We start from the raw sequence: 24,659 nt of genomic DNA on the forward strand, positions 1-24,659 counted from the left end.
GAGATCTTCTTTATCTCCTTCTGTGGGTTTAAGATGTCTCTGAACCTTCTTGTTGACATCACACAGCCTATACAGCACCGTGTTTGTTATTTTTGTATGAAAAATAAAATGTGTTGAAATGACGTCTTCGTGTCAACCGGATTTAAAGGAGAAGTTCTGTATTTTCAAACCAATTTGTACAAATGTGTAATTCGAAATGACTCATAGGAACAACATGTCCTTCACTGTAGCCACGATACGGCCGCAATGGCTGCAACATAATCCAGGGGCAACTGCGCCCGACCAAAGCACGTCCACTAAAGTGCTTGTTTTTGCTGCAGACAGGCTCAGAGTCTTCGATCAGGTAAATATTCAGCCATTGCTTTTGAAATATATTCCTGCCGGCAGTCCTAAACAAATCCTCTCTCCAACTCTAAACAAAAAAACAAGCACTTTTAGTCGACATACTTTTATGTTGCAGCCATTGCAGCCGTATTACGACTACGGCGGAGGACACCTACTGGACCGATTCCAAAGGTTTTTGTTCCTATGAGTCATCTCGACACACACATTTGTACAAAAAGGGCTGAACTTCTCCTTTAACCCACTGCTGCAAAATGATTTTGGAGAAAAACCTTCGTCTCCCTTAACGCTAAAACGAACAAATTATTAAAATTATAGAACAAATAGTATTTCTGACGCGCTGATGTGGTAACCGTATTTCAGCTGGTTGAAAAAAGGTTGAAATTAAGACGTTCAGACCTGATGTGAACGTTGAAGTCCTGCTTGGTGCTCACTGGGAGACGTTAGAAGTCTCCATGTTATTTTTGACGCTCTTTAGGAGAACAAACATACATGAATAAATGATGTTGATATATGCAACACTAGTTAAACAAACGTGTCTCCGGCTCGGGATCAGTCGTTAGCCCGTGTTGGCTTATCGTCACATGTTTGATTCCTCCAGCGGCCGCGTGTCCGACAGCGAGGAAGAGACCCTGAACTCACCGTCTGAAATGTAAATGCTGCAGCTCTGCAGGAGGCGAGATGTACATGTCAGAGCTGCAGAGGGGAGCTGGGATCAATACAGACACACACACACACACACACACACACACACACACACAGTCCCCCCCTGCCTCTACTAGTGCTCCATCTCTTTAACTACTCATTGACCTATGCAGCTAGCCAAATGTGTGTGTGTGTGTTTCTTTTAGTCTGGATCAGTATGTGTGTGTGTGTGTGTGTGTGTCCATGCCTTGGGGACAGATCCATGGTGTCTGTAGCATGCGCGTGTGACTGATGGACAGCCCTCTGAGGCCGCTACGGCAACACATTAGCTCTGATTAGATCACATGACCAGAGAGAGAGAGAGAAATTTATCTTTCTTACTGCATGTTTTAATATTCATGCTTTTGTGTGTCTTCAGCTAAACACACACACACACACACACACACACACACACACTGAAGCACTGCAGAGGAGACGTGCACACTTTCAGCTAAGTGTGTGAGAGAGAGAGAGAGAGAGAGAGATCAAAGAGAAGCACACAGGGGAAGTGACATTTGTCAGCGTTGGACGTGCACATCAGTGTGTGTGTGTTTGTGTGCATATTTAGAATATTTGTGTTTATGTTTGTGCTCTCAATGCACCATATAGCGTGCGTGTGTGTGTGTGTGTGTGTGTGTGTGTGTGAGTCCCTGATAGCTACACAACACGGAAATGCTATGCTAATGTGTCGTAGCGCTTTTATGCATCTTGTATCAGAGCTACATTTCTGTTCATGTTCCTCCTGGCATGTAAGTCATTTTGTGTGTGTGCGTGTGTGTGTGTGATGTATGATACCAAGACAGATCGTCCCCAGACGGTGCTGCGCTGTATGCCACACTTGTTGTCAGGACAGCCATGCTGGTAACCATGACAGCGGCGGTCATTAGGGAGCCGCAGCGATGGCTGATGACCCTCGGGACAGGAAGTGCTGTCACGTCTCACAGCCTCCTGCTCCTCCTGCTCCTCTCTCCGCCTTTTCATTCACTTTTCTGTCTCCCTCTCATTCTCTCCCATTATTTTCTCTGTCTTTTTGTCTTTTTCACGCTCCTCTAACGCCTGTGCTGAGGTCAGGTTTTAAGCAGAGGTTTGGTTTCTCCTCTACGGGAGGATTTGATCTCGCAGCGATCTGATTTCCCTGAACTCCTCTAGTTTTGTTTTTTGTCTGTTGATGTTGTAGATTATTTCCCGTCCTAACCCTGGTGGAAACTTTGAAACAGAAAAAGGAACAATGAAGCAGACAAAGACGCACACAGCATAACTTAAGCTAGGTTAGCATTACAAGCTAGCAAGCAAACAGCAAAATGTGTCTTATCTCGCACCTTTCTGCTGCCACAACACCGTGTCCTGACTACAGCCGACAACAAACTATCACATCAGGTGTGAGCGTGAAAGGTTGTCTGTCTCTAAGTGTCAGCCCTGTGATTGACAGGCGATCAGTCCAGGTGTAACCCCGCCTCTCTCCCAGTGACAGCTGTGGTAGGCTCCAGCCCCCACGCGACCCTGAACAGGACAAGCGGTGTAGATGATTGATGGATGGATCGTGCAACGCCAAATTTCCCTTTATGAATAAAAGCTGCAGCGGCCTTTAGAAGAATCAAACTTTAGTACTTTTTAGTGGCTTTTAACAAAAACTAGAAGCTCTTTTTTATTTGCATTTTGAGAACGAAATCTAGAAGCCTAGAATTAAGTTGAAAGACATTTTAACTCCTCTCGACCTCCCTCTCATCTCTGCTTCCCTCTTTTTTTCTCTCATTAATCTTTAAGGCCTTTGCCGCACTTTATACATCACTTCCTGTTTCCCTGAAGTGTTTGTATAAGCGTCCGTTTCTGAGATTTGAAGAACATTAATTCAGCAAGTGAACGGTTAAATAACTCTGTGACTCAGTGTCTCTCCTGTCAGACGTTTATCTGCCGCTTTCCTCCTCACACATGAATATTTAGACATTTTTTTCTCTCCGTGTCGCTGGAGCAAAGACATGCTGATGTATTCACTGTGTTTTAGCCCGGAACAGCACGGCACGGTGCGGCTCTTATTAAGGACTGTTTTTCACTTCCTCCTCCATCTGTCTCTGTTTTCTGTCCGTGCGTCTCCGCTTCCATAATCCACCTCTGTCTTCAGGATCTGATTTTCTTTGCATAAAAAAGAAGAAACCCGTTAATTTTTCCCGAGATAGAGACCTTAAAAGTAAAGTGACTCATTTCCCCCCTTTGATTTTATTTTAGAAACCTAAAAGCCTTTCCAGCCTTGGCAGCGCTTTTATTCTGAAATTCCGACAAAAGCTGGACCCTAAAAAGGAGAGCTGATTCTGTACATCTGTCCCCTGTCCCTCCTTTTCCCTTTATAACCCTCTTCCTGCAGCCTCTCCTCCTCGCTCGACGCGTTTTTACGATCAGGGTTTGATGTTTTGGTCGTTCGCCTGCCAGCCGAGTCTGTAATGAGTTCCTCAGGGCTAATAGCCACTTAATGGACGGAGAAGACGGCAGCGCTTTACTTTGGTCGGAAAGAGAGGGAATTTAATTTCAAACCCACGTCATTAAAAGTTACTTACGCTGATACGGATCAAAGTCTGAAAACAACCATCAGGACGGAGCGGCGGATCCATCATGTTCACACTGTCAGGACGCAAAGGCCTGGAGGAGGAGGAGGAGAGGGACGGACATTCATCCCTTTTATCCCTCTCTTACAGTGTTTTTCACCCCGTCTCTTCCTGTTTCCCTTGCTTCAACTCTTAAGTGCTTTGCTGACCTTCACAGTGACCTGCTGCGCTGTGAATTTACATCAGCACACACACACGCACACACACACACGTCTACGCTAACTCTGGACGCAGTGCTAGTGTAGCTAAATGGTCCATAATTAGAACGCCTGTTGTTCTTCTGCTGTCAGACCAACAATAACATATGTGTGTGTGCGTGTGTGTGTGTGTGTGTGTGTGTGTGTGTGTGTGTGTGTGTGTTGACTCTAGACTCAAGTGCAGATGTCACAATAAAACCTGCTGTTGTCATCTCTGGTTAGAAAGTGTGTGTGTGTGTGTGTGTGTGTGCGCGTGTGCGCGTAGGGAAGTACTTAGCGTCGTCAGATCAAAGGAAGCCTTCTAATGTCTGCCTGCTGTCTTCCTGGCTAATTAACCCAATACACACACACACACACACACTGGCTGCGTACAGAGGAGACTAATTAGCCTGTGGCCTGTTTTCGTGGACACTTGTGTGTTCCTGTGTGTTTTCGTGTGTATCAAAACAGCGTCTGACATCTGTAAGTTCATCACTGACGTTAACACTGCAGGCTTTGTTTGTATAGAACCATTGTGATGTGGGAGCTAAGTTTAACCAAGACGCTCAGAGTAACTGCACCGAGCACGCAGCCCGAGGAAAGTCAGGTGACACAGTATCATCGACTGTATATGAAGATGGCCGACGCGTCTCCACCTCCTATCATTGTACGGACACAAAGCTAAATCCCCCCCGGGGCGGGCGCTGCCATCTTGCTCATTTCTACCCAGAGTGTGTGCAGTAGAGATCGGCTTCCTCCACCTGACACACACCTTTACCTTGTGTTCTTGCCGCGTCGGAGCCCTCAGGTGGGCTCAGTCTGCAGCAGAACAGCTTCTTGTGTCGGTCTGAAGCAGATATTCGCACTTATGTAAAGTTCAGTGACGGTAGTGTTCATGTAAGTTACGTCTCCTCTCGCCGTTCCTCCTCTACTCTGCTACCCGGGATGCTGTAGGAGCCTGATTTGTCAGCAGAGCTGTCAATATTGAGGCCACACCCCCTTTTTACAACATCAAATAACTAATTAAAAGTACACTTCTCACTTGGACATAAATCAGCATGATAATAACTAACTATAATGACAGAAACCATGTTTGAGAAAAATGTATTTTGATTTTATAGTTTGACTCATGTCCCATCTGTTAACATGGAGGAGGCGGGCTTTATGAGCTATACTGCAGCCAGTCAGCAGGGGGCGGTAGAGAGGGTTTGAGAGCTGTCATGTTGGCCATCTTTTTATACAGTCTTTGTATCGTGTAGAAACCCATTGGGGTAGTAGTCGGGGTTTGAGTCCTGTGTGACAAAAAAATTTAAGATTGTTATTTTAAAAAACAGAAATACATCTTTCCTAAACCCAACCAGGTCCATTTTTGCTTAAAGCAAACAGTAGATTTCACGTGGGCCTCGTGTTAGAAAGAAAGACAGGCGCTAGATTAGCTTGAACCCCATCTTGTACATCTGTACGAGGCGCCAAAGGGTGGGCTGTTACAAAGCTTTAATATTCGACATCCAGAGATGAGAAAAAGTTGGATATTCTTTTGAAACCATTCAAATGCCTTTAAAGTCCTGGTACGGTTATGTAGACAGCTAACCCAAACTTCTACGTGTTTCTGACGCCTTGATGGTTTGATGCTGAAACGCGTAAAGTTTAGTGCCTTGCCGTTTTCCTTGTTTCTACCTCAAACCAACACTTATTTGACCTCCTCCCTGTGTATTTTTTAGAAGTTGTCGAGAGATATTTAATGTTCCTTTCTTTAAGTTTAGACAGCTGACACTACTTGGGACAGATCATCTTAACGGTTCATCACTTCAATGTAAACATACTTTATTTCTGGGACTGATTCGTCCTTCAGGGCAGTCTCCAACTTCCACCAACACTACACATACCTCTAAAAATGTGAGTGTGACACACCACACAAAAATATATGGCTGCATCTATTTACAAGCTGTACTTATTCTAACAATAAATACATGTATTGATAAAATAGCAGGAGAGAAGTAAACAAGAGGGAATAAGGAGAACAGCGCTGTAGCTGAGCTGTCCATGGTGCTGAAATTCAGACGTTGCCACTTTTGTTGGGACATTACACTCGTATTAAAGTCAAACACACTTTCTAACATTAAAATCTGCTTGATCAAGCGACAGATGCTGTCATTCGTCTGCTGAATGCTATCATAATTTGCAGTTTAGGATGTTTAAAGGAAGTGAAACAAACGGGCGATGCTGTTTCTCTTTGCTGTTTTCTCCTGTGAGGTCAAACAGAGAAAATATAATGATCTGTTAATCACATAAATACCTTAATGTTCCTTCTTGTGTTTGCTTTTAATTACATTGAGCTGCTAGCTAGTTAGTTTTAGGTCTCCTCACCTCCAGAACGATCAGACCAGATGATTAAAACGGCTCCATCATTAAAGCTGTTTGATGTTCAGAATCTGTGTCGTTTTACATCTGGAATAAACACACACACACGCTTGAACACGCTAAGATTTTAAAGGTGTTACTGCAATCCCAAGCGTCCTCACTTCATCTAACAAACACTTAACACGCACAAACACAGAGACTACACACCCTGTCGCCTCACGTAGATGTGATAATAGCTCAATTTATCACCGCTCAGGATAATTCCCTCTGTGTGTACCTGTGTGTGTGTGTGTGCATCTCACTCCTTTAATGCCAGGTCCAACAATGCAGATCAGGTCTCACTTTCACTCATTGATTAGAGAAAGTCACACACACACACACTGCAAACAAACACACACTTACTGATGCTTGAGCAGCACTCTTTCAACCTCACATTTGCATGCAGAGCAGCATAAAGCTCCACACACACACACACGCGCACGCACACACGCACACACAGGTTGAGAGCAGGCCAATTAAGAAGACTGATGTAGCGCAGCAAATTCAATTATAGCTCATCGCATAATTACGTATGACTAAATTAGAGGCAGGAAGGAAGGAGTGAAGGAAGGACGGAGGGTAGGAAAGGAGGACTAGAGGAAAGTAGGAACTTATTTTTCTTAGTAAAATTGTTGTTTTACTTCGACATATACTGTAGGGGTACTTTGTATATTTGCCTTGTGGTGCTATCATTTTGTAGTTCCTGGTTGTGTCTTCATCATCTTTTAACTGTTCTCTGCAGCTTCAGCCTTTTTAGTGTTTTTGAGATGATAACAAGGACACAATATCTGTCTTAATCGCTGACCTGCTCCTCTAAGAGTTTGTCTATTTCTCCGTTTTCAATTATCCCAAGAGCACCTTGAGTTTTCCTGGATGCTGTGATGATTAATGGTCTGTTTTTACAGCTGTTATTTATTGTTTTCCCGTTTCACCACTCAGGCCTGGACAGGTGGAGTTAGATTCCTTTCTGAAAGGCACCTCAGAAGTTCCAACCAAGGTTATAAGTAGATCTACGGGGACTTCCAAAAGTTAAACTTCAGTTAGCCACATTCATTTGGTAATTCATAACCTGCAATGCAATATTTACGGTCTTAAAACTGGAACTATCACACAGAGACAAGTCCTCAAGATCCAGCAGTAATCTTTTGTCATGGCCGGGGATGCAGTGCTGTCAAGGCGCAGAATATCTCTGACAAAGGAGGGTAAATAAAAGTGGATGTTGCAGCAAGGCTTTTAAGCTACACCAGCATCGTCCTTTTCTGACTCTTTAGCTCTCCCTTCCTCTAAAGGTCGGCTCTGTCAGTACAGTTTGAGTTTAAGTTTGAGTACAGTTGGAGTTGTTGGACAGTGTTTATAAGGCTCTCCTAAGATCACATGAGAGGTTGTACTTCAGGCCAACAAGAAAATCCAATGATTGTTGGGATTGCATTAAAATGAACTGCTATAAAATTCCCTGCTTGATAAGGTTTACTTGTTTGTTTTTTTACATATATATTTCAGGGTCTAAATGACTTAAAGGCACAAAAAGTTTTGGAATTACTCCAATAGATTGCTTGGGCCAGCAGCTACGAAACAGGCTGTAAAGGCTACAATGTAATCCTTTGGGGCAAATGCACCCGATCAAAGTCTGTCCACTAAAAGTTCTTGTTGCAGGCTCAGATTGTTTTTCTAAGTGTGTGTCAACATTACAGAAAGGATCCTTACAGAGATAGACCTATTTGTTACAGAGGAAGATCATTTTTTAAACCAGAAACAGACGTCACATCGCTCTCTTCAAACACACCAGACTCCATTGAATAAAACAGTATTTTAACCGTGCAGAACATGGGAGTTGCTGGTCTACTGCTGCTTGAGTCAGTTAGTTTTTTGTGTTATTGGGTGTTATATAAATGCTGTGTTGGATCAGAACTAAGCATTTAAAAATGCAAAAGTTGCATAATCGTACAAACAAATTAACCCACTGAGGCAGCAGCAGACCTGTGGTCTACAAGGCTAAATCACTGTTTTTGTCAATGCAGTCTGGTGTCTTTGAAGAGAGCGATGTAACGTCTGTTTCTGGTTAAAAAAATCATCTTCCTCTGTAACAAAAAGGTCTGTCTCTGTAGGGATACTTTCTGTAATGTTGTCACACACTTACGATAACAATCTGAGCATGTCAGTGGAAAAAAAAAGATTGCCCCAAAGGATTACATTAGCGCCTGTTTTTCAGCTGCAGTTTAGACCTCAGAACTTATACTTAAAACTCCAGAATTTCCCTTTAAGTGTGTTCAGCTTCCTCTTTCTGCTGCTCATACTTGAAGCTGTAAACACACAAATGTCCTTTTTTTCCCTACGTTTCAAAAGCTTCATTTCAGTCCAAGTTTTGTTATTTTTCTAATCAAGGCAGCTTTCAAAGCGACGGATCTGAAGCGTCACCACCAGCATCCAAAATCCACTTTTTGTCTTTAGTGCCAACTGAAAAAGGATCCACTGCCAAGATCTTCTTTTTATTTTACTTTTCCTGCCAAAAACACAGAAATATGTCACATCAGGAACTGGCTGACTTAAAAGATGAGTAGTTTTAATTAAAGCTTACTCACCCGCTACGACAGACAAAGTTCCTCCAAGTGAATCAGACTCTAAATGAGAGCAGAGAGATTTGATGTAGAAAAACAAGAGTTACTTCAGTGTTTCTCAGGGGAAGTGTTTTATTGTTTCTGCTTGTCTGAGGCGTTTATTAAACTCAGACGTCGCTGCGAGCCGTCTTTAGTTTGAGTGTAACCTCTCTAGAAAGAGACAATGGAGAAAGAGGACGGGGAAGAGGAATGCTAATGAAATCAAAAACGGGCTTAAAGAGGACGCAGGATGGAAGGATGAATAGAAAAGATGATTCAGAGAGGAGAAGAAAGGGAGAGAGAGAGAGAGGATGAGCACGGGATTTGGGGGATAAATCATAAAACTTGACAGAAAAAAGGATGAAAGAGAGGTGGGAAAATGACGGATTTATGAAGGAGGATGAAGAGAAAAGGGGGACGGCAGGACAGGAGAGGAGAAGGGATGAAGGATGGAGGGAGGAGATGACAGAGGAGATGAATGAGGAGACAGAGAGGAGAAGAGGTGAGGAGGGACAGGTAGCAGATGGCAGGACGGATGAAAGGGGGAGGGTTGAAGGATGACAGGAAGTAAGAGAGAGACGAGTTAAAGTGGAAATCATGGATGGATGGATGGATGGAGGGGCCACGAGAGGGATTATGGGATGAATGCCGCAGCCGATAGATAACCTAAAAAGAGAGATCCTAAATGACTGGAGGAAAAAGACAACAAAAATGGCGAAGAAGACCTCTAGACCCCATCGCGGCCGTCATTTTAAAATCCTTTCCAGTGAATCAAGACACCAAAAGTAAAGTCCAAGCTTTGTTTTGTAGACACTTCAAGTTGTTGCCAATAACCGGGAACAGAAAGTAAATACTGTGTTGTGATGCGTTGTTTTCACTGGTTTTCACCTAGTTTCCTCTGGAATATCTGCAGACTAAGCGTTCCCATTTTTATGGTTCTGTTTGTGAGGCAGATCCTGACCCATCTTGGACTGGGAAAAGTAACACAAGACACTTTGAGACATTTTTTGCTAGACACACCATATAATTATAGGTTAAAGTGGGACGTCCTAACTGGTGGTCACTGCCCGAGACAGAAGCTGTTTTTCTGAGGAGCAGAGTGAAAAAGAGTTGATAGAGGGAAGTGATCAGGTTGTGAAAACCCGATCTACGACCACACTATGGTTGTTTGTTCTCATGTCTTTCCTCTGCAGGCTGAAGTTTGGGAAATGTCTCTTTTATTTTGAACGTCTAGCGTCCTTTAGTGAAGGGTTTGGTTTGTTGACCCCGAGGAAAGCCTCGGGAAGGAAATGTTTCGGATCAAACTTGTTTTAGATTTAAAGCACTTTGGTTTTTTTAAGGAAACTGCTATGTCAATGCTTTCAGTGCTTTTTGATGCTCTGGGAAAAGCTCCAAATGTCACACATTTAGTATCAAATCAAAGATGGAGTTGTGTTTTATAAAAAGAAAACAACTTTTAATCGTCAGTTTCTTTCTGGTTTTGAGTTAGATCAACTTGTTTGGATCGAGTTGATGAAGGCTCATTGAAATGAGTATGTTTGGGGGTGTGAGAGGGCTGAAAGAAAAGGAGAAGTGGGATTAGAAGAGAAAGGGATGAATGGAGCGGCTGAAGGGGAAGTTAAATCAGTCACAGTGAAAGGAAACCAAAGGCAGAGGGGAGGAAAGGAGGGATGTAGAGGAGAAGAGGGGGGATTAGAGGCGGGGAGAGAAAAGCTCCCCAAGGATCTTAGGTAGCGTTGGGGTTGGGATATTTTCAGTTCAGCTGGCGGTCTCGTCTCCCCAAAAGCCGAATGCCTTTTGGTTCTAAATTTAGAGCGTTACACAACAAAGCATTGCATCATCTGCCAACAGACTTTCAATTGCCAGAATTTTCTCTGTCGCCTCATTTTGTTCCTCCATCGCGGCTCCGTCTGCCTTCTGCCAGGCCGAGGATGTAAATAAGAAGTTAGTTTGTAATTAACTCGCCTGTTTAGTGTTACTGCGAGGTTAAACGAGACGAAAAGCTGTTTACATGGGCTGCAAAGCCCCGAGAGGAGTTTCCACCATGTTGTTTCTGCTGTGTTGGAGTCATTTTGAATTCATGCGTAGGTGAGACGCTGTAAGGAGGCCTCGTAGGGCTTTCATCACACCTGCATCACAAACTGCTTTTACTTCTGAAGTAGAGTATTTATAAAGCCCAAAATCAATCATTTGCCTTTTGGGGTTGTATAATCTGTACAGGATACAACATCTTTTTATCCTCATACCTCGGATTGAAATAAGGTAAAGGTTCCTGGTCCAAATCCTGGTTCAGATGTAGTGGGCCTTTCTGTGTGGAGTTTGCATGTTCTCCCTGTGCATGCGTGGGTTCCCCCCGGGTACTCCGGCTTCCTCCCACAGTCCAAAGACATGCTCGTTAGGTTCATTGGTGGCTCTCAAATTGCCTGTAGGTGTGAATGTGAGCGTGAAAGGTTGTCTGTCTCTATGTGTTAGCCCTGTGATTGACTGGCGATCAGTCCTGGTGTAACCCCGCCTCTCACTCAATGACAGCTGGGACAGACTCCAGCCCCCACGTGACCCTGAACAGGACAAGCGGTATAGATGATGGATGGATGGAATATACTTGATTAATTCTGAAAAGGCATTTTATTTTTCTAATGATGAAGGCAAATATTAATCCTCTTGTAGAAAAAGTAGTGTTGTGAAGTTGCAGACAACAGGGACTGCAGTCTTATTGCCTAAAAAGTACGTTTTCGGCTCAGTCTTTATGCAGATGATGTTGTGTTCAGTTTTCCTAAAAGAAGACAGCTATAGATCTCTTACTCTCTAGTATTGCAGTATTTGATACAGAAAAGTATTCTATGAATACTCAGGCTTACAATATATTACAGATTTGTTACCTGCTCCGCTGATCGTTTTAGGATTCATTTTAACATTTTATTGTTCGTCTTTAAATCTTTAAATGGGTCAGCACCTCGGTACACCTCTGACCTCTTGCATGCATGTTTGTACTCTCTTGAGGTCTTTGAGGTCTGCTGATCAGCTGCTTCTTGTCACCCATAAGACGAAGCTGAAAAGTAGAGGGCATTTGTAGCAGTGGCCCCCAAATTATGGAAGGAGATACCCCACCCCACCCCTATTAGAATGGCCCCCACCTTACCAACTTTTAAATCACATCCTAAAAGTAACTTTCATTTCTTCACTTTTAACACAGCATGAGAGTTGTGTGGTCTCTGTCCCTCTGTGTCCTCGTCTGTATTCTATACTGTATTTTTGGCTGACCACTGGGGTCAGCCCTACACACAGGTCTGTATGTGACTGACTGACTGACTGTCTGACTGACTGACGGTAGAGAGAGTTGCGAAATCACTCTGGCAGATCATGGAGCATATTGGACCTCCACTGACGCAACTCTCTCACTCTCTGACTCTTGTTCTTGTCCGATAAGTCCGTTATTGGTTCACGCCAACGGTCATATAAAGTTGCATGAAACTTTGCCTTTTGAGTAAGATTTGTATCACGGGAATCCCGTACAGGTGACCGAATATAATCAGAGAGCCAAAGTCTCTTCTGGCTCTGACGGATGCAACATATAAACTCAGCAGACTTTTAACTATCCTGTTTGCATGTTGAATCCCATCCTGACTCCTGCTGGCAACCCGACACCTTGAACCTCCATCAGCCGCAGGAAAACCTCCTCACAATCCTCCTCCATGAAAAGCGCAGCAGAGTCAGGCTCCTCAGGTCAGGGTTGAACTTGTTTGGGGACTAATTAAGATTCCAATTAAGATCCCCCTTTGCCCTGCCTTTCACCTCTTTTAGCTTTAGCACCACAGACCTCGAACGCACCACAACAGAGCAGATTTTTCCTTCCTGTGTTATCTCTCCTGAACATGAAGCGAAGCCCTCATTAAGACTCTTTCGACCCCCCCCCTCCCTCTCTGCTCCATTTTACCCCGTTTTAAAATTGACTAGAGAGATTACTTATCTTTGTTGCAGTATTTTACAGTTTACAGACGTCAAACATGCAGAAATTAACCAGAATTTCTTGATGATTATGATGCACTTGGTAGAAAAGGAAAGCAACTATACCGCAGTGAAGTTCTGCACACTTATAGGGACTGTCGATGCAGGCGTTGCAGTTTCCCAGAAGGTTTATTAATGGGATGTCGGTGCAGGAACAACCAGAACCAGTGTGGTGCTTTCTTGCTGCTGTTTTCCTCCCTCTGTGTTTGGACCCCTCACTGTGTCGACGCTGTATTCTCACTGATATGAATGATCAGGCCTGTGTGTTTGCCTCAGTGCTTCTCTTGGTGTGAAGTCCCAGCAAATCACAAACTGTTGCATTGTATGTTCTTGCGATCCAGCAGCCATCACTCTGCAGGGTCTGAATCCTCAGCTAATGTGCACCTGATGTCGTTTATGGGCTGACATTAACATTAAGAGGGGAATTCAGGCAGTTTATTGTTAATATGGGCTTTATTTGGGTCTAAATGTACAATAGGTACAAATTGTTTTGGAATTGCTCCAGTCAAATCTACAGCCAGCAGCTGAAGGACTGCTCTGGCTGCAATGTAGCAGGTACCGTTCAAGTAAGTTTTTGCCACTGACAGACTTGGATTGTTATTCCAAATGCCTGACTATGTTAGGGGAAGAATCTCTACAGAGATGGACCTTTTTCTAAGAGAGTTAGATGCTATTATGACAACCAGAAAAGACTGCTCCATCGCTCTTTTCAAAGCTACCAGACTCCATTGAAAAAGAACAGTAATGTTACATCATAAAACACGGGAGTTGCTTGTTTAACTCTTTCTGCATCTATTGGTTTGTTTGTGTCATTGTGTCTTGTTGAGTCCGAACTTAGACTTTTAAACACGAGAGTCACACTACAATATAAACAAACTAAACTAATTGAGGCGGAGGTGCACCAGCAACCCCCACGTGTTGCAAGCTAAAATGACTGATTTTGTCAATGGAGTCTGGTGGCTTTGAAAAGAGTGATGTAACGGCGGTTTCTGGTGTAAAAAAGCATCTTAAAAAAAAGTTTAAAAAAGTAAGTCTTTTCACGTAATGATGCCAGACTCTTCTGAAATGACATTGCAGCCATTACAGCCTGTCAGTTTAAGCATTTTATTGGAGAATACCAAACCTTTGATTGGGAAATACCAAACCTTTGATTGGGAAATACCAAACCTTTGATTGGACAATACCAAACCTTTGATTGGGAAATACCAAACCTTGGATTGGAGAATACCAAACCTTTGATTGGACAATACCAAACCTTTGATTGGGAAATACCAAACCTTTGATTGGAGAATACCAAACATTTTATTGGGACATACCAAACCTTTGATTAGAGAATACCAAACCTTTGATTGGACAATACCAAACCTTGGATTGGGAAATACCAAACCTTGGATCGGAGAATACCAAACCTTTGATTGGAGAATACCAAACCTTTGATTGGAGAATACCAAACCTTGGATTGGGGAATACCAAAGCTTTGATTGGATAATACCAAACCTTTGATTAGAGAATACCAAACCTTGGATTGGAGAATACCAAACCTTTGATTGGAGAATACCAAACCTTGGATTGGGGAATACCAAAGCTTTGATTGGAGAATACCAAACCTTGGATTGGGGAATACCAAAGCTTTGATTGGCGAATACCAAACCTCATTAAGATCCCCAAATTACGGTCCATAATGCAGGTTTGAAAATACTGCCAGCATTTCCTTATTTTTGCTCTGATTGTGTCGTGTTCATGCCGTGATTACTGTCTCGTACCAGATTTGTCAGGTCATTGGATGGTTTCATAAAGAGAGCATGAGAGGACCTGTTGAAGTGATGTCTTCACAACATTTAGCACTGAATAGAAGCTCCTCATGTTATGTAAGCTGTAGATTAAATACATCTGTTGAGCAGTGCATAATCATTTGTTTTGCTTTGGGTGTGTTTACTTTCCTCCCCTCTTTCAAACACATCTCTTCATGGACAGGAGGAAAAGGGTAACACGGTGGGAGGGGAGGGAGGGAGGAAGACAGGCGCCCCTGAGGGGACTGGAGGGAGGAAGAGAGGAACGAGGAAGACGGGTGAGGTTGTGAGAAGAATGCGAGATCAGGAGAGTCGAAAAACATGGAGATTAAGACAAACATCAATGACAAGAGGAAGGAGGGACACTAAAGTTAGAGAGTGAAATGGGGAAGAAGAATTTTTTAAGAAACACAGAAAATGGATTTAGCAAAAACCTGCAAACAGATTAGACTCCAGCGAGGCAGAAAGTGGGAGTAAAAGATGGAGCGAGAGAATTTGATGAAGTACAGGAACGATGGAGGCCGACAGTTGGGGAAAAACTACCAGAGGGCAGCAGGAGAGATGGAGTGGAGTTAGAGAGAGGGGGGGAGATAAATGGCTAAAGTAATGGAGGAATATTGCAGGGATGAATGAAGGGATGGTAGTGCAAGAAGAAGAGATCGAAGAGGAGAGGAGAGAGAAATCGAAGTGGAAATGTGAGCGAGGATTAGAGAAAGATGAAGTGGCTGACGGGTGATATTTAGGTTGACAGAGGAGATAAAAAGAAGGTGAAGTTAATGGAGTGAGGGATGGAAGACGAGATACAGAACAAAGTGAGTGGATAAGACAAGAAAGAAGAGGTCGAAATATGTGTATGTGCTTAAAGGGGAGGAGTCTGTAGCATGGATGAATGCTACCATCTCTTGCAGGGTAATGATATGTCGTAGGAGTGTTATGGTGTGTACTTCAATTTTGCGTGCTCCTCCCCTGACAGAAAAAGTTTGCATGTGTCCCTCTGAAGAGATGTTTCACCTCCGAGCAGGGTGAAAAGATCTGTCCAAAGTAATGTTTTCAATTTCCCAAATGCTCCCTGAGCTACTGAGCCAGAAACGTTTGCAGGTTTCATCACGTCAGCGAGCACCTGAGGAGCCTAATGCGAGCGTTAGTGGAAACGCTTGACCCTGATTATTGTTGAAGTTGCCCAACGTGGACGTGAGAGCACAGAGATGGAAGTAAGAGGAGGAGAGGGGAAGGCAGAGGGATGACGTAGGAGAGGGAGTGAAAAGAGAGAGAAGGTCGGGGCAGAAGGACACGAGTTGTGAAGAAAGAGTGAAAGAGTGTGGGGGAGAAGTGTGAAGGAGGAGACGGTGTTTAGGCTGGAGGGAAACGAACAGAGAGAGAGAGAGAACCACCCACGTAAAATATAAAGCAGTGAATGTTTTGCTCTTTGGTTCTGCTGGCAGCACACTAATTTCACTGTTTCCTGCTGCTGATACATACATCGAATGTCTGCTGCTGGTACTTTCATTAAGAAGGTAACAGCAGTAAAAATGATTGGAAATGAAAAGTGTCTTAAAACATACAAGGGAACCCAATGCAGGAAGTAAACTTTAGACGAGATACAAAGACACAAACAAAAGTGAAGCTAATAATAAAAGTAGTTTGATGTTGTGTTTAAAGCCGCCCGTGTCTCCTGCTGCTCACTGATCTGCGGCGAAGCTGGAAGCTGGTTCTGGATTTAGTTTGGGCTTAAAGAGCAGAGTCGGAGGATCTGAGGGGAGTTTGGCAGGAAGTCAGAGCAGCAGGCGGGTCATTAATACGCTCAGAGTGGAGTCCATCAGAGTCCTTAACAGCTTCTACAAGTATCATAAAATTTCTCTGATGATTTACGGCCGGCCCATACAGCTACTTTAAACAAGGGTGATGTGTTTTCATACCTGCAGGCTGAAGGATTGCTTACCTGAAAGTTGTCTCTCCCGAATACACTACCCTGCAGAGGACAGCATTGACCTGTACCTCAACAGGATATACAGTTATGTTGTAGACCGACTTCATGTTATCAGCACAATAACTAGAAGCGAAATAACACGATTCACGGGGCAGGTAAACTCAATTGAAGCAGTGGTGGCCAAAGCACTGCCCCTCCAAGCCTGGAGGAGAGGGGCGACCACTGCCGACCCACCAGCTGGAGAGTGTGTGGTCAAGGGTCGAAACACAGGGCTGGGTACCACCTGGTGACCTCTCCTCCAGGCCAAGGCTACACCCATTGGAAATGGATGTTATAAGGCATCTCTGATGTAGTTTAAAACTTCAGCACAATAACTAGAAACAAAATAACACATGATTCACAGCGCAGGTAAACTCAATTGAAGCCAAAAGCACAGTAACAGAATACATACGATACACATTTGAAATGTGTTCCATCTTTGTTTTTACCTTTTTGGCCCTTAATTATCCACTTCATTCTATTTTTATTCATGTGTATTCACTTATTTAGCTTTTGACCTATGACCCAAGCCAACACGTCTAATTGGGGACCCATTGGGTTGCACCTACACTGATGGAGTCCAGACAGTTGTGTCCTCACTTTCTATGGAGGCCCCACGTCGTTTACCCCAGATTGGTTCTTGAAGGGACCTTGACGGGCTCCATACTGGGTCCATATAGGTATAATTTATCCCATTTTGGACCCAATTTGTTTGCTGTCTAAATGGTATGTATATTCTTCCAACTGCCCATTTGGACCCCAACACTGATGCCAATTAATGCGCATTTGCAGCCTACTAAACCCCGGTTATCCGAAGTTGGCCCCTCTTGGATGTGTTGGCTGGGACCAGTCCTTGGCAGGTCCACTTGAAGGCGTTGGGGGAATAGACCACAGTTGGTACCACATCAACCGCCTTTTGGAGGTTTTGACATCAAGTGGGTCACTTTCCTTCACAACTCATTGATAGTGGTGCCCTTGTGACCCGCCTTACATTTTCTGGTGTAAGGTTTCTAGCGTTAGAAACATACCAGACAATTTTTTTTTGTGTTAGGTTGACTTTCTGCGTCTCAGGTCGCCCCGCAGAGAGACTTGAATCGCTATTTGTAGGTTCCATCCAGCAGCCTGTCATGCCATGATTGTCGAGGAGTGTTTGTGAGCGTCACGCTCCTGGCAGGTGGCCGCTCGCTGCTTGAGTCCCCTCTCTAACTCTCCTGCACTTACTCCAACACTACGAAAACAATCTTCTGTACGCTGTCGAGAGCCGGTCCTTGCTACTGCACCTTGATTACCTCAGTATGAAGTACATCTTTGTGTGCGCTGTGACACGCAGATTTGTGCTCGTTTTAGCAGACATGCCCTGCTGCACATCCATTTGTACGCTGCATATTTTGTCTGGGAAAGAAGGATCTGATGAGGATACTTGCAAAAAGGGGGTCAACTCAGCACGATAATTGGGTTCTGGTGCGCCACGCTGGCTGTAAACAACCGACACTGTTTAAAAAATGCAAGAGGAGAAGAGATGACAGGGGGGAAGATGAGAACCATGAGAGGAAACAGGCTCAAGATGGAGTGTGTTTTTATTTTCCAAGAGTTTAAAAATAGAGCAGATAATGTGAAAGATGGAGAGCCATTTCTGAAGAACGGTAGGAAGAGAGAGAGAAACAAGCAGAAAAAGCAGGTGGGAGACAAAAGACGAGGGGAGACGGGGTGAGGTGTAAAAGGACGCGATGTTCAGGCGTCAGGAGGGAAATGAAGGTACGGCTGGCAAAGAAACAGCAGCATGGACAGGAAATTACTGAGGAGGGAGGTCTGTGTGAAATTTCTGGTGAGCAGGGGAGAGCAGCCGAGTGTGGTGAAAAACTTGTGGGAAAAGGAAAGAGGTGAAGAAAGGGAGAGCGATGGAGGGAGATAGGAGCCAAGCAGGGAGTTTATCTGCATTGCCGTACCACAGTCAGCGGAGCATTGTGAAGCCGTCAGCATAAATTCCCCCTCACTATGCAGATCCTAAACGCATCTGCATTCCTGCTACTGCACGTCCGCCACTGCAGGATTAATCTCGTTCACATAATTTAATCTCGGCCACATAATTTAGCCACCAACCTGCACGCGCGAGCAGATCTTTATCACTGCAACATGTGTTTATTTTTCAAGCTATTAAGAAAAACCGTCCAGAAAACTTCAGGCCAAGATTTTTCAGGAAGGAAATGAAGTAAAATGTTTAAGGGCAGTTAGCATGTGAAGGACATGATGAGAGACAGCTCCAGTTGTTTACAATGAACCCAAAATGTGAGTGTAGAAAGCTGAATTCAGACTCAACACTGAGCACATATAAAACGCTCCTGTTTCTCTGCTGCAGGCTCAGCAGTTTCTTTCCATTGGCTCAAACTCAATTGGCAAAGGGGCGATAAGAGCACTGCAGCTTCCAGGAGAAATAAGGTCTAACTTTGGTTTCATGATCTAGTTTGAAACCGGAAGAATATCATTTGTCCTGGATGGTTCAGAAAAAAGGTTTTTCTTTGTGAGATTGAAAATGTTTTGTATTCTCTGCTAGCAAACAACAGCAAACTGGGGTATGTGAAAAGTGTTGTGTGTTGCACTGCTAAGCTGTTAAAAAGCCAAAAAAACACAACAGATCAAAACTCCTGTAAGAGAAACAGTGAAAGTGGAGTGTGTGAAACATTCTGCATATATTTGGAAAATCAATAGAAAACAGGGTTTAAGCAGATATTACAGACATGTTCATTTAGATATTTTAACACTAGAACCACCAGCCGGTCAAAGTTACCCACACACCATCATTTTCGCGCTATCCATTTTACGTGTCTAAATCAGGGGTTCTCAAACTTTTTGGACCCTTTACAGGGGACAACGTTTTCCAAGGACCCCCCTGGACCCCCCTTAGTATTTGTAGATTTTAAGGTTTAGGTTTTTTTCAATAGCTTCCATGTCATGTGACCCTGTGTCCTCAAATCAACGTCAGATGTTAACACTCACTTGGACAAATAAGACACACCTCTTTACATTAGATCAGGGGTTCTGACACTTTTAGGCGTCCAGGGAACATTTTTCAAGGACCCCCCTCGAAACACCGATTAAGCATACGCGTACTGCCATTTGCACTCTTAGATGCCATTGGAACTATTTGTGTTGTAAAACTTACCAACCTAAATACTTCAGACCTGCTTCGTAGAAAAAAAACAAAAAACATTTCAGTTTGAATCATGTTAGTAACGCTAACACATGAGCGTTATTTCATCCAACTCGACAGCATTCATACTTTTCAACTAATTGATCTTAAAAGCTTTCAGAAAATTAACCGAATTCACTTATTAGCAGTAAGCAGCTGCAGGAATGGTTCGCTGCGACCTGAGTGAGCTGAGTGATTCATGACAGATCGACGTCATGTGTCACAATCATGTCAGTTTCTATTGGTCCAAAGCTAATGTGGGCGGGAGTAATGGACACAACATGCATGTTTCATTGGCACAAATGGTCGTCATCTATAGACATGCAGTTTTAATGATATAGCACAATTTTATGATTTATTATACATTTATTATAATTATTTCACGGACCCCCAGGCTATGGTTTGCGGACCCCCAGGGGTCCTAGGACCCCACTTTGAGAACCACTGGTTGAGATTGATACTTTGCATGTTGCTGTGGCAACGGCTTTTTTTCTACTACTGTGTGTCATCAAGTTGCTCATCAAGTCATAAACTTCAGTTCAACATGGATAAGAGGAAGAGATTTACTCTGTTTTCTGCGAAGCACCTTGTTCACAAAGCGCTTCGCAAATAAAGTTTGTTGTTGTATATATTTCATTGTCATGTTGTCATTTTGTAAGCTGCGTAAAGACTCCACATCGATCATTTCATTCTACAACTTTGTGTTGTAAAAGGACAAATAAATGAACCTTGTACATTCTGACAGCGGGTACATGTTACCTGTTGGCGGTTTTAGGTATACTGTGACCCCCGGTGGTTCTAATGTTCCAAAATGTCCTTGTAAGTAAACATTTTGGCGCCCCAGCCCCTCGTTTGTCCTCCATCCGACCAGGTGCTCCTAATAAAAAAATAGTCCACGCCAGGTCGAGTCATTTGTTTGTTACAGTCCAGTTTAATCTTGTCGCGTTCCGTTCCACTCAGCCCGGCTCGGCTGACTGCAGTCCTGTTGTGGTCACTGAAGGTCACCCTGGACGTGAACTCATTTACTGCAAATAAATCAGCTGAATTAAAATGGCAAACTGCAGCTCATTACAAAAAGGTCAGACACGTACAAGACGCCGGGGTCGTGGTGCTTCCTCCTGCCTCTTCCTCTGTGGCTAATCGAGTTTAATCAGCTCCATTATTGCTGGAATAAATTACTTGAAGTACAACGAGTAGAAGTACTCACACTTTCAGTTTTGGCAGTAACCCTGTGTAACATTTCTGCTTGAAAGCACCATGGAAACTGCCTTTTCCAGTCAGTATTTTCAGTCCACTTGACAACGCTGGTATCTGCAGGCATTAATTTATCTGTCAGCTGCTGATAAAGGGTCGACTGACAGCAGATAGGTCTTCTTTTTCTTCTTACGAGCACAATGCTTTGAACAAAAATGACATCGTCAGTGGAGCAAAACATTCGCATCCATCGAGACCAATAATTCTGACCACGATATACCTCCACTACCTGCCTGCAGAGAGAGCCTGACAGACTCAGACGCTCTCCGGTCAGATGTCAGGTTCCGAACTCGTCTCTTTCTGGCAGAGATTGTCCGTCTTCTTCACCAGAGAACTGTGTTTGAACCTGACAGGAGGAGAAGCCACAGGTGTGTTTAGCTGCCGTGGGTTTGTGAGTATTTTAAAGGTCTTGACTAGGACTCCACTTCACTTGAGTTGGGGCCGTGAGTCAGCGCTGAATGTTTCTTTTTCTTTTCAGCTTCATTAAAGCTCTTTGACTGCGGGAAAGTGGCAGGAAACTCACCTCTCTCTTTGGAAGCAATGTGGTGTGACTTATGATTATATCCCTCTCAGAGGACTCAAGTATTTAGATACAAGGTCTAGAGCACGAAAATGAAATGACACTTTCTTGCCCCTGATGGAAGGTAATTCATCATGAGTATCTGCAGACAAAAGCCTTGATTTAATGCTTCTACAAAGCACAGCTGCACACGTCAAGTTCCTTAAAGGTATAGAAATCAATCCAATGTAATGTATAACTGGAAAAGGGAAATGCTCACAGTCAGTTGATGAGTTAGAAAGAGAGAGAGAGGGAATGTTGTATGTGTGACGTCCACGGTTGGCTCCGGTTTTAACTGTTGAAGGTCGCTTTCCTTTTTAGACTGTTTGCCTTCATCTGAGCGTCCAATTTGTTTCTTTTTCTTTGGATTGTCACTTATTGTTGAAGTTGTATCTGTAGTCATCGATCTTTTCTTTGTTTGTTCAGCCATAGTAGATTACTGTTTACTCGCAACACTTGCAGAGACCGGAAAAGCAGCCGCTTAGCTCCGCCTACCCTCTCTGGCAGACCAACCAGGCTGAACTTCAGTTTAGAGTTCATTTGTTAATTTTGGCTGGATCGAAAGCTAAACATCCAGACCACCAGATTTGGTGGGTTAGTCTTATGTGACTAAACTTTTTTGATCAGCAATTAGACGTCGCCTTGAATTGGATTGGACGTTGCCAGGTCGGTCAGACAATTTTTGTTGTTTAATTCAAGAAACGAACACACCTGTAGTTGAATATGATAAACTCTGCCATCAGCGCATCGATTACCTCCTGAGTAAGGAAACAGCTGGAAGTGAGCATCTGTGCAGACTGCAGTTTGCTCCTGGCCACCGTCACTTCCATCGCATGTCTGACTAATGATGCTGAGACTGAGATATTTTTTGTCCGAGTCCTCATCGTTGTTCTTTTCCTTGGGGAAACTACAGCAGTATTTACTCACAAAATTAACGACCCCGATATTCACACCAGCAGCTTCAGTAATGAGCGCTTCCCTTCTGGCAGACATAATGCAGATGGTTATCAGAATTTTTCTCCTCTGGATTCATTTTGACGGCTCCCTACTGCTGAACATTTATCCCACACTGCGTGGGAAAATGACAAACAATCAAAGTGCATAATCGTCTACAAAATAAATAAATGTGGGGTTAATTATGGTGCAAAAAGTCCTAACCTACACAAATACACATAGGTGTGCAAACAGCCTGAGTGTCTGCACGTTCTGCAGGAGGCAGTGGTTCTGGGGATTACGTGCATTAACAAGACTGGAGCCACTAATACTGCAGGATGAGGCTTATCCTGGTCTGTGTTATTGTGCTAAATGTATGTAGAGTCACTAATCTGCACTGCTTCGACAGTCTGCCTGTCCATCACTGTCTCTCTCACTGTCAGATTAAATTCAGGTTAATGTCTTGTCGAAGTACAACCACTGAACCACTGCTGTCTGCTGCCTCTCTGCAACTCTGCAAATGTCAGATGGAATTAGGCGACGCTGAGAGTTCTTACCGATCTTCAGTCAAGAGAAATTTGCAATTTCCGGTCCTACACTTTGTTTTTACGAAAATGTTATATTATTTCAATCTGCCTACACTCTGTCGGTCATACCATTCCTGATTGTAATCATACAGCCACAAAGATAAATTCCTTCACATCTTGTTGAACTGTGACAGAAAATTGGATCATCTTGAAGGGACAGTTCACTCAAAGAAGCCCCAACGCTAACCCCATATTGGTATTTATCCGTGCAAACTTCTTATGCTTCTGACCTGGAGTTGGTTTTAGTTGTCCATTGGTCCATCCCATTCTTAAGATCCAGATATCTTAGAAACATCTGAAGACATATTCGTAAAATGTGGCACAAACGTCCACTTGGGTTCAAGGATGAACCAAATATAGTGAGGTGGATCAAAGTTCACTGCAACCTCAAGTCCGGCCTCATCTGTGGATGGGAATATCATCAATGTAATGGAGTTTATTGCATCTGTTTTATTTGTTTTCTTCCGAGTGATCTACTGCCAATCAAGTGCTCTGAGAGATCTTTTCTCTGGTATTACAAATACTCTTGTAAATGAATGTAGTTGGACCTCTCCTGTTTAACGTGGACCTACTTCTGCCTTTGTTTGATCTTTCAGATATGTTCACGATACAAGATTATGTCTCCCGTCTGGGCCATAGTCTGTCATTCGGTGTGAGATACCAACAGATGTCAACTGCAAATTGACTGGTTGGTGAAGGCCTGCAACCCCAAGGTGGTTATTTGAGTTTTCTGGGCATGTAAGATCTCTGCTGATGGGATTTCTGAAAAAAAAGCATGTGCCTATCCAGAAAAATGTCCCAGTCACTCTGGATAATCCAAAGAAGACATTAAGAACAGTTTTCAAAGGATCGTTTTGCCTCTGAAGGTAAAAACAAAGAAAGTGTGGACTCTTATTATCTTGACTTACAGGGACATTGTTTCAGGGATGTCAGGTTTATTTTGTTCTTCTATATTTACGTTTTGGGGCTGCACGGTGGTGCAGTGGTTAGCGCTGTCGCCTCAAGGTGCGAAGGTTCCTGGTTTGAATCCCAGTCCCAACGTAGTGGGCCTTTCTGTGTGGAGTTTGCATGTTCTCCCTGTGTATGCGTGGGTTCTCTCCGGGTTCCTCCCACACGTGCAAAGACGTTAGGTTTATTGGTGACTCTAAAATTGAAAGGTTGTCTGTCTCTATGTGTCAGCCTTGGCAATCAGTCCAGGTGTGACCCCGCCCCTCGACTGAAGACGGCTGGGAAAGGCTCCAGCTCTCGAGACCCTGAACAGGATAAGCGGTGTAGATAATGGATGTTTTGTGATTTTTTCCAAACGTGCTTCTTATTCTTGTGAAGCACTCGTCGATATTCCTCTCCCTGGTCTTGTGTAGTAACTCTCCCTTCTGTCTTCCTTTCTTCCAGACTGGCGAGATGAATCCCATGACACAGTTGTACTACAAGAAGGTGAGTCAAGCACACACAAACATTTTGGGAGGACAATGTTGTATCTTACATAAGATCCGTGCAGGCTTATACAAACCCTAAAGTGTTAACACTTTTCAATGGGCAGGGGCGGATCCAGTCTTTTTTGACTGGGGTGGCCCAACTGGGGCAC

The 24,659-nt window shown here is 43.6% G+C and overlaps 1 protein-coding gene across 1 annotated transcript in view; it reads left to right on the top strand.

Moving 5' to 3' along the window:
* Positions 1 to 24,659, top strand: part of trpc5a (transient receptor potential cation channel, subfamily C, member 5a) — a 122,878-nt gene that overhangs the window by 34,845 nt on the left and 63,374 nt on the right. Inside the window, exon 2 of the mRNA XM_069672826.1 lies at positions 24,467 to 24,508. Within this exon, the coding sequence (XP_069528927.1) occupies positions 24,476 to 24,508 (33 nt within the window). The 5' untranslated portion in view covers positions 24,467 to 24,475. The remainder of the gene's footprint in view (positions 1 to 24,466; positions 24,509 to 24,659) is intronic.

Source organism: Semicossyphus pulcher, unplaced genomic scaffold, assembly GCF_022749685.1.
Source record: "Semicossyphus pulcher isolate SPU_LCO1_2020_fin unplaced genomic scaffold, fSemPul1.0.p SCAF_21, whole genome shotgun sequence".
NCBI lineage: Eukaryota > Metazoa > Chordata > Actinopteri > Labriformes > Labridae > Semicossyphus > Semicossyphus pulcher.